At 39.1% G+C, this 14,644-nt stretch overlaps 1 protein-coding gene across 1 annotated transcript in view; it reads left to right on the top strand.

Moving 5' to 3' along the window:
* csmd3a (CUB and Sushi multiple domains 3a) overlaps positions 1–14,644 on the top strand; it is a 389,031-nt gene that overhangs the window by 170,516 nt on the left and 203,871 nt on the right. The window contains exon 31 of the mRNA XM_067412377.1: positions 2,268–2,384. Within this exon, the coding sequence (XP_067268478.1) occupies positions 2,268–2,384 (117 nt within the window). The remainder of the gene's footprint in view (positions 1–2,267; positions 2,385–14,644) is intronic.

Genomic DNA, 14,644 nt, shown 5'->3' with positions numbered 1-14,644 from the left:
ATTTATTTATATATATACTTTTAGTTTAGGTTTGTTCTGGTTATAACAACAAAAGCAAAGTTTATCAGTCCATTAATCCATCCATCCATCTAATCACCCTTCAGTCCATCCATCCATTCATCCATCCATCCATTCATCATCCAACCAACCCGCCATCCATCCATGCATCCATCCATCCATCCATCCATCCATCCATCCATCCATCCATCCATCCATCCATCCATCCATCCATCCGCCCATCCATCCGTCCGCTCATCCATCATCTCTTAATCCATCCATCCATCCATCCATCCATCCATCCATCCATCCATCCATCCATCCATCCATCCATCCATCCATCCATCTGTCCATCCTTCAGTCCATCAGTCCATCCATCCATCCATCCATCCATCCATCCATCCATCCATCCATCCTTTCATCCATCCATCCATTCATCCATTCATCCATCCATCCGCCCATCCATCCGTCCGCCCATCCATCATCTCTTAATCCATCCATCCATCCATCCATCCATCCATCCATCCATCCATCCATCCATCCATCCATCCATCCATCCATCCATCCATCCATCCATCCATCCAACCAACCAACCAACCAACCAACCATCAATTCCATCCATCTGTCTATCTGTCCATCCTTCAGTCCATCAGTCCATCCATCCATCCATCCATCCATCCATCCATCCATCCATCCATCCATCCATCCATCCTTTCATCCATCCATCCATCCATCCATCCATCCATCCATCCATCCATCCATCCATCCATCCAACCAACCAACCAACCAACCAACCATCAATTCCATCCATCTGTCTATCTGTCCATCCTTCAGTCCATCAGTCCATCCATCCATCCATCCATCCATCCATCCATCCTTTCATCCATCCATCCTTTCATCCATCCATTCATCCATCCATCCATCCATCCATCCATCCATCCATCCAATTTAGATATTTGATTATTCTGGGTATCCCGTACTTTCAATTATTTGTTCATTACGGACCCAATGCCGCTCAGAGATATGCGCCCCAGGTTTGCAGTAAACTCACACACACAATCTAGCCAGTCTGATCTTCGTCAGAGGTTGTAAAAAGTTAGCTAATACATTTTAGTCGGTTGCCTACTGCTCACGTGTACAAAAAGTGTATTTAATTTAGCCACTTCCATACATCTTGCTAAATCAGTGATAGACAGAAATCAAAAGGTCTTCAGATGATGTGCCTACTGCTCCATTCGTTCACGGGCCTTCAGTTTGTTCTATCCTGGACACAGATTTGCGGTAGCATCAGCCAGCAATAATCTACTGGTCATAATGATTTCAGGAGAGTCCAGAATAAATAATTCACCCGTCACAGGGGGTTCTGGTTGCAGAATGTCCCCTCTGACTGCTTTGCACTTTCCCTTGAATACCCAGACCAGAACAAAAGGATTGTAAATATTTACTGCACTGACTCCTGGTTTCGGGGAGAGAAGAAGGTTATCAGATATCTTGGAGAGACACCACCCTAAAGGAGAACAGAATTCTCCTGCGTTTTCAGTCGTTCTCATAATTCAAATGACTGCAGTGAAACTGAGACCATTTCACCAATTGCACTGAGACATTTAAAATGATACCAAACATGAAAGGGAAAAAACAATAGATACACAAGATACATCATTATACAATATGCATTCTTGGAGAACTTTCAGTGACTTGAGTCAGGGGGAAAGGAAGGAGGGGTGTGTGTGGGGGGGTGCATAGATGAGTGAGGAGAGTTTGGGCAAGGTGGTGTCCTATTTATTTGAGATCTTCTCTCCAGATGAGTTTTATTGCTTTATTGCAGGGTGCTTGATCTCAGCTTTTGTCTCAGCAGGAAAATCATGTCTTACAAGTCCATCCATCCATCTGTCCATCCATCCATCCATCCATCCATCCATCCATCCATCCATCCATCCATCCATCCATCCATCCATCCATCCATCCATCTATCCATCCATCCATCCATCTGTCCAAAAGATCAATGAAAATAGCACCATGATTCCTTCAGTGCAGACTGTAAATCTTAAGGGAATTGGTTCTAGAGTAATGGTGGCTTGACTATCATTTCATATCATTCTGTGCATAAAATTTAATTTAAACTTAAAATGCATTAAAACATGAAAGTAAGAAAGAAAGAAAGAAAGAAAGAAAGCTAATCAACATGCTGAGTTGGTCTGATGTGACATAAAATGGTGTGTCAGATATTAACATGCATTCATACTGAATTTAACCTTGTTTGTCTCCTCCAGCTCCATGTGGAAGCAGGTCGACAGGGTCAGAGGGCACCGTTCTGTCCCCAAACTACCCTCGCAACTACACCGAGGGCCAGACCTGCGTGTACGAGATCTCAGTGCCAGGAGAGTTTGGTAAGAAACACGGAGCTTTCAACCTGACCACAGATGAATAGAAATGAACGTCAAGGTTTATTGATGAAAGACTAAAAGCTGCTATTGTACAGAACATTCATGTGCTGCTGAGAAACGAACCCTCCTTTTAATGAGGAAAAAAACGAGGGAGGGAAAAATGTCTGTCTTTTCATTTCTGAGAACTGCATTTCCTGTAATTGAATATGCACAGTAGTCGCAAATGAAATGCACATTTGTGTGTGTTTCTGCAACAATTCCAGAAATCCTTTAGTCTTCAAGGGTTTCTAAAACCAAAATCTCAGACTGTCTGTTTTGCCTAACATCAGGGGCATCACTGCGGCCCAGCAGGATCAGAACTTCTGAAATGGTTTGGGCTTTTAATCTCTTGGGTGAATGAGATCATGTTTGGAGCTTAGAGCCTCATATTTTATGCATGTACACGCTGTATTTGTAAAGTTTTGCTTGTAACAAGCAGCATCAACTGTGCACAGCAAGATACCGAGCCATCCAGGAACAAACAAAGGAAAATGCTGTAGTGACCTTATATGAACCATAGAAACTTCTACTCTTAAGAAGGGCTAGGACTACAGAGGTTTAACTGCGATTGGTTTTTTGTGGTTCGTTGCGTATACTGTAGCTCTGGGCCGCCACAAAGGACAATTTATTGTACTTTGACCAGCCTGTGAAAGGTTCAGAACTGAAAACGAGATGAGACGCAATTGAACAAGATGTTCAAGTGCAGCTTTTTGGTGTGACTCAAAAACTGCTGTAGCTTTATAAAAGACTCAGTGATGCAAACTTCACCAAATATGAGACTAAAGCTGTAAAGCAGCTCTAAAGAAGACAATAGTCATTATTCAGATCAGTTCAAGTTTTCTTCTCATCTGATAGTGTCAGTGCAGTATGATTAATTTGTAACATGCACTATAAAAAATACTGGGTTAAAAACAACCGAAGTTGGTTTGAAAATGGACAAACCCAGTGATCGGGTTGTTTTAACCATTGGTTGTTAGGTTCATTTTAAGCAACATTACAGTCATTTTTAAACAATAGTTGAGTTAAATAAAACAACCCAATTTGCTGGGTAAAAACATTCAATTCGCTGGGTTAACACAACCAACTCCCTGGGTTAAAACAACCCAACCGCTGGGTTAAAACAACCAATTCGCTGGATTAAAACAACCCAACCGCTGGGTTAAAACAACCCAATTTGCTGGGTTAAAACAACCAACTCTCTGGGTTAAAACAACCCAACCGCTGGGTTAAAACAACCCAATTTGCTGGGTAAAAACATTCAATTCGCTGGGTTAACACAACCAACTCACTGGGTTAAAACAACCCAACTGCTGGGTTAAAGCAACCAATTCACTGGATTAAAACAACCCAACCGCTGGGTTAAAACAACCCAATTTGCTGGGTTAAAACATCCAACTCTCTGGGTTAAAACAACCCAACCGCTGGGTTAAAACAACCCAATTTGCTGGGTAAAAACATTCAATTCGCTGGGTTAACACAACCAACTCCCTGGGTTAAAACAACCCAACCGCTGGGTTAAAACAACCAATTCGCTGGATTAAAACAACCCAACCGCTGGGTTAAAACAACCCAATTTGCTGGGTTAAAACAACCAACTCTCTGGGTTAAAACAACCCAATTTGCTGGGTAAAAACATTCAATTCGCTGGGTTAAAGCAACCCAATTCGCTGGGTTAACACAACCAACTCACTGGGTTAAAACAACCCAATTGCTGCGTTAAAACAACCCAACTGCTGGGTTAAAACATTCAATTCGCTAGGTTAAAGCAACCCAATTCACTGGGTTAATACAAACCAACTGCTGGGTTAAACCATTCAATTCGCTAGGTTAAAGCAACCTAATTCGCTGGGTTAATACAACCCAACTGCTGGGTTAAAGCAACCAATTCACTGGATTAAAACAACCCAATTCGCTGGGTTAAAACAACGCAATCGCTGGGTTAAAACATCCCAACTGCTGGGTTTTGAATGCGAGCTGCCATTAGCAAAATATATGTAATGATATTCAGTTCACTTTTGAAGTACTTTCATACCAGTTTCAAACCTTACATGAACTGTCCAAGAAAACTGTGTGAAAGTGTTCCAAAGACACACATCCCAAAATTAATATGAGTAGCCCGTCTTTCATGTCTTTTATCAAACCCACTTCAGATTATGGAAGTTTATATTATTAAGTCTGTTCTAACTCTACTAAATGGTAAGAGTTTAGGGATGATGCTGTAGGGAGTCTCACTTGATTATGAAAGTGTTCTGATGATTTAACTGTCTGTAGAAAGAAAGACACCAAGAGTTGAAGGTCTTCTTAAAATATCACATCAAACAGGACTTGAAGTTCTCAAGTCTTCAAACAACCTCTGAACTCAGAGTTTGAGTTTTCATCCTCAGATTTAAAACAGAACATGGTCAGAATAGTGACTTTCACTCCATGGTATTTTTAGTCTCTGACAGGGACATTTTCTTGTATATTTCTGTACAAATATTTGATGCAAATAATTTGGCTAATGACATTCATTACATGTTTTGAACTATTTCCTTTGCTTTAAATGGTTAATCCAAAGAAATGGTAAAAATTGTGACAAAGACATAATGTTGCAAAACATTTCGGTAACGCTTTACTTAAAGCCTTTATAATTAATACATTATAAAAGTATTGTCAATGTCATGTCAATTCCTGATGTCTATAAAGTTCATATTTGCACTTATATTTTTAATTGACTATCATGTGTCCAATTATGGAAGTACATTTTTTTTCATGTTGACTTTAATGCCTAAATGGGAAAATTAACCAAAATTTCAATTAAGGTTTTATTTTGGTAAAAATGCACCCTGTTGGAGATCAATAAGATGCCGGTTCACCAACCGAGGGATGTTTTCGCCTCTGAACAGAACTGTCAGAAGAATTTATTTCTCATTTAAGCTCATCAATTATACAGGACCTTTTGAACATAATAATAAGGCAGTTCTCCGTTTCTTTGCCCAGCTTTTAACGTTTAATTATTCTGTCACAAATAATAAATCCGGACATTTTTTAAATAGCATCTGTCTTTTGAGAGGAAAACTGAATTATTCACAGCTGCCAAACAAGCGCCTTAGGCATAAGTCGTACATATTAGACTCCCGCGCACGTGTTTATAGAAAGTTGTCGACCAACCGTACATTGTGCATCTGGGCAGTACGGCAGAAAATCTGTTCTCTTTGTACCGGAGTCCCTCAGCATTTGCAGCGTATGAGAAATCTTGGCAGCGTTGTGAGAGCTGCTGCATTAGGGACTCTATTAGATTTATGTAAACCGCAGCAGACAGCTTCGTGTTTCACGCAGGGCTCGGGTCTTTTTATGTCAGTCACAATGACTTCGATGTATAGTTGCATTGCTCACGCTAATCCCAACTTGCTCCCTGTCAACATTCCCAATTCACACCCCCTTAAACTGGTGGCAGATGTTCCAGAGAGTGTGAGTGCAAAAATCTCACCCCGAGGACATGTGGCTCTTCCCGGTACGGGGGTTGTGTGCACGGGTGTAAGGACGTGCCCACGGGCCAGTGTCGCATCAAACACTGCCGAATGATTGCAGACACCCACGTGTGTAGCTGTGGATTCAACAAACGCTTGTACACACAATCGCCCATTTCCATCTCTGAGTGGAGACGTCTGCTGTACACGCTTGTTCCACATTTGCACTCTTCAACTCAAACCAAACTACAGGCTAATGCAATTAACATGAAAGCCAGTGTTGAAGAAGTGCTCTGAACGCATAATCGAGGGCACTTATTGTGCTTTTTTTTGGTTTTAGCTTTTCTTTACTGTGTAATATAGCCGTTTGTGCATGTAACTTGCAAAGTTACGAAACAAAAATGGTACGTGCAGGATTGTATTGTAGATTCATGAATGCCACTACAGTGCCATTATTATAAAATCAACAAATGCTAGAAAATATGAGGATGCAAAAAAATATGGAGGATGCCATAAATGCTAGAAAATAGGGGGATTCAAAAAATATGGGGAATGCAATAAATGCTGGAAAATATGGGTGATGCAATAATTGCAATAAAATATGGGGATCCCAAAATATGAGGGATGCAAAAAATGCAAGAATATATGGGGATCCAAAAATTATGAGGGATGCAATAAATGTAAGAAAATATGGGGATCCAAAAATTATGAGGGATGCAACAAATGCTAGAAAATATGGGGATCCAAAAATTATGAGGGATGCAACAAATGCTAGAAAATATGGGGATCCAAAAAAAAAAAAAGAGGAATGCAATAAATGCTAGAAAATATGGGTGATGCAATAAATGCAACAAAATATGAGGGAGTTTCGGAAAATATGGGGATGCAAAAAATGAGGATTGCAACAAATGTTACAAAATATGGGGATGCATTGCAATAAATGCAAGAAAATATGAGGGACTTTCAGAAAATCAACAAATGCTAGAAAATATGGGGATGCAAAAAATATGGAGGATGCCATAAATGCTAGAAAATATGGGGATGCAAAAAATGCAAGAAAATAAGAAGAATGCAATAAATGCTGGAAAATATGGGCATCCAAAAAAAATAAAAAAAAAATAAATACAAGGGATACAATAAATGCAAGAAAATATGGGGGTGCAAAAAAAAGAGGAATGCAGTAAATGCTAAAAAAAAAAAAAAAATATGAGGGAGTGTCAGAAAAAAATGAGGGATACAATAAATGCAAGAAAATGTTATTTATTTATTTATTTATTTATTTATTTATTTATTTGTAATTTTAAAGGTTCTAATCTTCTACCAAAGTTAACATTCAACAGTGTTAAATTTCTCAGCACAGTCTAGTGTTCATTTTAATTTAGATTGTGTTTGATTTTACTCTGAAATTGATATTTTATTATTATTATTATTATTATTGTAGTTTCTGTTTATTAGTTTTTATTTTATTTTGGATGTTTTTAATGGTTTATCTGTTGTGATTTGTCTGGCTGACCAATCAGAGCAGACTGGGCTTTTTCGGAGAGGCTGCTTTAAGAAACGGGAGCTCTTTAAGAGAACTTTAAATCATGTAAATGTATTCTAGCAGACCCCAAAAATAAAATGATGTTCTTGTAAGGAGCATAAATTGGGCATTTTAAAACGACGCGGACCAGTAGACAAGACGGGGGCAGAAGAGCATGTAAAGCATCTCCAGAGTTGTTTCGGTGTAAAACTTTTCCTTGATTGTCGCTGGAAAGCAAGGCGTCGGGGTGTGTGAACACTGCCTGCAGCTATCCTGGTGGGCTGGTAGTGAGGAACATGCTGGGAAGAATCGTACTCAAGAGAGATGAGTCACCGAGTTTTAACTGCACCAATACGACTTTCAGCTCCGCCGCTTTGCTAGCACAAATGTTTGTCGTCGCTGTTGTTGTTACTGTCTGTTGCGTCGCCTTGAATAATTGACACAGAGTTTGTGTCAGAGCGGTGGGGGTTTATATCCATGTTGTCTGCGAGCGTTTGAAGTTCTGTAGTGTGCTAGCATTGAGGCGTAGCATCGGGCCTCCCCGTGGATGGAGCAACAGGCCGTTTCATTTCTTCCCATCATTCTGTCGGCATTAAAGTCTAGTTATTCTCTAATCCACCTGCTGACTCTCTGTTGTTGAAGGAGCGTATGGTGTGGACCTTATTTTTGACACATTCTTATGTTTATACTGGAAATAGGATAATGTGATGGACTATTTTGCAGTAGTTTAAAAGGGTCATGACATGGATCTTTTTATGGATCTGCTTTCCTGTAGCTCAGTGGTTAGAGCATGGCACTAGCAATGCCAAGGTCATGGGTTCGATCCCAGGGATTGCACATACTCGGATACAAATGTATAGTATAATGCAATGTAAGTCGCTTTGGATAAAAGCGTCTGCCAAATGCATAAATGTAAATGTAATGTAAATGTATTATTTTAATATGTCCCTTGAGGTTTACTTATGAATGAAATGAAGCTGTCTTTAAGGTGCGCTTCCTTTAAGGCTTGTCAGTAAATGCCCACTGTTATGATTGGCTAATGTCACTGCATAGGAAACAGTGTTATCGCCCACTCGCTATTGCACAAGTGTAAGTCTTGTGAAAACATTATCCATATCAAACCGTCATTTACAGACAAAGCACTATGAAATCATTTACATTCGATTTGTGATGCAGCTGCTGTCAGTTCCAATACAGTTTCTGCTTCATCTTTCAGCAAAACTTTCTTTGTGAGCTCTCCATTCCACTGTGCCTCACTGACAAAACCCCCCTTCAAAAAAAAAAAAAAAAAAACATAAATGAATAAACAAATAAATAATCTTCTGACATGATCCAGGATGCCATTAAAATAAACCATCCACTTGTTTCTGACACTGAGATCTTACTGAAGTCTGTACAGAGCTTCAAACCAGCTGTTTAGACTGGACACGTCAAAGTGAACGTTCTTTCACTCTTCCATTTGTCCTGTTGTCGACAGACTCAAGAGCATGGAGTATACCAGAAACTGAACACATCTGACTTCAGAAACTGAACACATCTGTATACTGTATCAGCGTAGACAGTGTCAGTGATTATAATGACTTCAGAAACTGAACACATCTGTATACTGTATCAGTGTAGACAGTGTCAGTGATTATAATGACTTCAGAAACTGAACACATCTGTATACTGTATCAGCGTAGACAGCGTCAGTCATTATAATGACTTCAGAAACTGAACACACATCTGTATACTGTATCAGTGTAGACAGCGTCAGTCATTATAATGACTTCAGAAACTGAACACACATCTGTATACTGTATCAGCGTAGACAGCGTCAGTGATTATAATGACTTCAGAAACTGAACACACATCTGTATACTGTATCAGCGTAGACAGCGTCAGTGAATATAATGACTTCAGAAACTGAACACATCTGTATACTGTATCAGCGTACAGTGTCAGTCATTATAATGACTTCAGAAACTGAACACACATCTGTATACTGTATCAGCGTAGACAGCGTCAGTCATTATAATGACTTCAGAAACTGAACACACATCTGTATACTGTATCAGTGTAGACAGCGTCAGTCATTATAATGACTTCAGAAACTGAACACATCTGTATACTGTATCAGCGTACAGTGTCAGTCATTATAATGACTTCAGAAACTGAACACATCTGTATACTGTATCAGTGTAGACAGCGTCAGTGATTATAATGACTTCAGAAACTGAACACATCTGTATACTGTATCAGTGTAGACAGTGTCAGTCATTATAATGACTTCAGAAACTGAACACATCTGTATACTGTATCAGCGTAGACAGCGTCAGTGAATATAATGACTTCAGAAACTGAACACATCTGTATACTGTATCAGTGTAGACAGTGTCAGTCATTATAATGACTTCAGAAACTGAACACATCTGTATACTGTATCAGCGTAGACAGCGTCAGTGAATATAATGACTTCAGAAACTGAACACATCTGTATACTGTATCAGTGTAGACAGCGTCAGTGATTATAATGACTTCAGAAACTGAACACATCTGTATACTGTATCAGTGTAGACAGTGTCAGTCATTATAATGACTTCAGAAACTGAACACATCTGTATACTGTATCAGCGTAGACAGCGTCAGTGAATATAATGACTTCAGAAACTGAACACATCTGTATACTGTATCAGTGTAGACAGCGTCAGTGATTATAATGACTTCAGAAACTGAACACATCTGTATACTGTATCAGCGTAGACAGCGTCAGTCATTATAATGACTTCAGAAACTGAACACATCTGTATACTGTATCAGTGTAGACAGTGTCAGTGATTATAATGACTTCAGAAACTGAACACATCTGTATACTGTATCAGCGTAGACAGCGTCAGTCATTATAATGACTTCAGAAACTGAACACACATCTGTATACTGTATCAGTGTAGACAGCGTCAGTCATTATAATGACTTCAGAAACTGAACACACATCTGTATACTGTATCAGCGTAGACAGCGTCAGTGATTATAATGACTTCAGAAACTGAACACACATCTGTATACTGCATCAGCGTAGACAGCGTCAGTGAATATAATGACTTCAGAAACTGAACACATCTGTATACTGTATCAGTGTAGACAGCGTCAGTCATTATAATGACTTCAGAAACTGAACACACATCTGTATACTGTATCAGCGTAGACAGCGTCAGTGATTATAATGACTTCAGAAACTGAACACACATCTGTATACTGTATCAGCGTAGACAGCGTCAGTGATTATAATGACTTCAGAAACTGAACACACATCTGTATACTGTATCAGCGTAGACAGCGTCAGTCATTATAATGACTTCAGAAACTGAACACACATCTGTATACTGTATCAGTGTAGACAGCGTCAGTCATTATAATGACTTCAGAAACTGAACACATCTGTATACTGTATCAGTGTAGACAGCGTCAGTGATTATAATGACTTCAGAAACTGAACACATCTGTATACTGTATCAGTGTAGACAGCGTCAGTCATTATAATGACTTCAGAAACTGAACACATCTGTATACTGTATCAGTGTAGACAGCGTCAGTCATTATAATGACTTCAGAAACTGAACACACATCTGTATACTGTATCAGCGTAGACAGCGTCAGTGATTATAATGACTTCAGAAACTGAACACATCTGTATACTGTATCAGTGTAGACAGCGTCAGTCATTATAATGACTTCAGAAACTGAACACATCTGTATACTGTATCAGTGTAGACAGCGTCAGTCATTATAATGACTTCAGAAACTGAACACATCTGTATACTGTATCAGTGTAGACAGCGTCAGTCATTATAATGACTTCAGAAACTGAACACATCTGTATACTGTATCAGTGTAGACAGCGTCAGTCATTATAATGACTTCAGAAACTGAACACATCTGTATACTGTATCAGTGTAGACAGCGTCAGTCATTATAATGACTTCAGAAACTGAACACATCTGTATACTGTATCAGCGTAGACAGCGTCAGTGATTATAATGACTTCAGAAACTGAACACACATCTGTATACTGTATCAGCGTAGACAGCGTCAGTGATTATAATGACTTCAGAAACTGAACACACATCTGTATACTGTATCAGCGTAGACAGCGTCAGTCATTATAATGACTTCAGAAACTGAACACACATCTGTATACTGTATCAGTGTAGACAGCGTCAGTCATTATAATGACTTCAGAAACTGAACACATCTGTATACTGTATCAGTGTAGACAGCGTCAGTCATTATAATGACTTCAGAAACTGAACACATCTGTATACTGTATCAGTGTAGACAGCGTCAGTCATTATAATGACTTCAGAAACTGAACACATCTGTATACTGTATCAGTGTAGACAGCGTCAGTCATTATAATGACTTCAGAAACTGAACACATCTGTATACTGTATCAGTGTAGACAGCGTCAGTCATTATAATGACTTCAGAAACTGAACACACATCTGTATACTGTATCAGCGTAGACAGCGTCAGTGAATATAATGACTTCAGAAACTGAACACATCTGTATACTGTATCAGTGTAGACAGCGTCAGTCATTATAATGACTTCAGAAACTGAACACACATCTGTATACTGTATCAGTGTAGACAGCGTCAGTGATTATAATGACTTCAGAAACTGAACACACATCTGTATACTGTATCAGCGTAGACAGCGTCAGTCATTATAATGACTTCAGAAACTGAACACACATCTGTATACTGTATCAGTGTAGACAGCGTCAGTGATTATAATGACTTCAGAAACTGAACACACATCTGTATACTGTATCAGCGTAGACAGCGTCAGTCATTATAATGACTTCAGAAACTGAACACACATCTGTATACTGTATCAGCGTAGACAGCGTCAGTGAATATAATGACTTCAGAAACTGAACACATCTGTATACTGTATCAGTGTAGACAGCGTCAGTCATTATAATGACTTCAGAAACTGAACGCACATCTGTATACTGTATCAGCGTAGACAGCGTCAGTCATTATAATGACTTCAGAAACTGAACACATCTGTATACTGTATCAGTGTAGACAGTGTCAGTGATTATAATGACTTCAGAAACTGAACGCACATCTGTATACTGTATCAGTGTAGACAGCGTCAGTCATTATAATGACTTCAGAAACTGAACACATCTGTATACTGTATCAGCGTAGACAGCGTCAGTCATTATAATGACTTCAGAAACTGAACACATCTGTATACTGTATCAGCGTAGACAGCGTCAGTCATTATAATGACTTCAGAAACTGAACACATCTGTATACTGTATCAGCGTAGACAGCGTCAGTGAATATAATGACTTCAGAAACTGAACACATCTGTATACTGTATCAGTGTAGACAGCGTCAGTCATTATAATGACTTCAGAAACTGAACGCACATCTGTATACTGTATCAGCGTAGACAGCGTCAGTCATTATAATGACTTCAGAAACTGAACACATCTGTATACTGTATCAGTGTAGACAGCGTCAGTTATTATAATGACTTCAGAAACTGAACACACATCTGTATACTGTATCAGTGTAGACAGCGTCAGTCATTATAATGACTTCAGAAACTGAACACACATCTGTATACTGTATCAGTGTAGACAGCGTCAGTCATTATAATGACTTCAGAAACTGAACACACATCTGTATACTGTATCAGTGTAGACAGCGTCAGTCATTATAATGACTTCAGAAACTGAACACACATCTGTATACTGTATCAGCGTAGACAGCGTCAGTCATTATAATGACTTCAGAAACTGAACACACATCTGTATACTGTATCAGTGTAGACAGTGTCAGTGATTATAATGACTTCAGAAACTGAACGCACATCTGTATACTGTATCAGTGTAGACAGCGTCAGTCATTATAATGACTTCAGAAACTGAACGCACATCTGTATACTGTATCAGTGTAGACAGCGTCAGTCATTATAATGACTTCAGAAACTGAACGCACATCTGTATACTGTATCAGTGTAGACAGCGTCAGTCATTATAATGACTTCAGAAACTGAACGCACATCTGTATACTGTATCAGTGTAGACAGCGTCAGTCATTATAATGACTTCAGAAACTGAACGCACATCTGTATACTGTATCAGTGTAGACAGCGTCAGTCATTATAATGACTTCAGAAACTGAACGCACATCTGTATACTGTATCAGTGTAGACAGCGTCAGTCATTATAATGACTTCAGAAACTGAACGCACATCTGTATACTGTATCAGTGTAGACAGCGTCAGTCATTATAATGACTTCAGAAACTGAACGCACATCTGTATACTGTATCAGTGTAGACAGCGTCAGTCATTATAATGACTTCAGAAACTGAACGCACATCTGTATACTGTATCAGTGTAGACAGCGTCAGTCATTATAATGACTTCAGAAACTGAACACATCTGTATACTGTATCAGTGTAGACAGCGTCAGTCATTATAATGACTTCAGAAACTGAACACATCTGTATACTGTATCAGTGTAGACAGCGTCAGTCATTATAATGACTTCAGAAACTGAACACACATCTGTATACTGTATCAGCGTAGACAGCGTCAGTGAATATAATGACTTCAGAAACTGAACACATCTGTATACTGTATCAGTGTAGACAGCGTCAGTCATTATAATGACTTCAGAAACTGAACACATCTGTATACTGTATCAGCGTAGACAGCGTCAGTGAATATAATGACTTCAGAAACTGAACACATCTGTATACTGTATCAGTGTAGACAGCGTCAGTCATTATAATGACTTCAGAAACTGAACGCACATCTGTATACTGTATCAGCGTAGACAGCGTCAGTCATTATAATGACTTCAGAAACTGAACACATCTGTATACTGTATCAGTGTAGACAGTGTCAGTGATTATAATGACTTCAGAAACTGAACGCACATCTGTATACTGTATCAGCGTAGACAGCGTCAGTCATTATAATGACTTCAGAAACTGAACACATCTGTATACTGTATCAGTGTAGACAGCGTCAGTTATTATAATGACTTCAGAAACTGAACACACATCTGTATACTGTATCAGTGTAGACAGCGTCAGTCATTATAATGACTTCAGAAACTGAACACACATCTGTATACTGTATCAGTGTAGACAGCGTCAGTCATTATAATGACTTCAGAAACTGAACACACATCTGTATACTGTATCAGTGTAGACAGCGTCAGTCATTATAATGACTTCAGA

This window comes from Chanodichthys erythropterus, chromosome 2 (genome assembly GCF_024489055.1).
Source record: "Chanodichthys erythropterus isolate Z2021 chromosome 2, ASM2448905v1, whole genome shotgun sequence".
Classification (NCBI taxonomy): domain Eukaryota; kingdom Metazoa; phylum Chordata; class Actinopteri; order Cypriniformes; family Xenocyprididae; genus Chanodichthys; species Chanodichthys erythropterus.
Note: the sequence above shows the minus strand (reverse complement) of the source record. Positions and strands in the feature narration are given on the sequence as shown.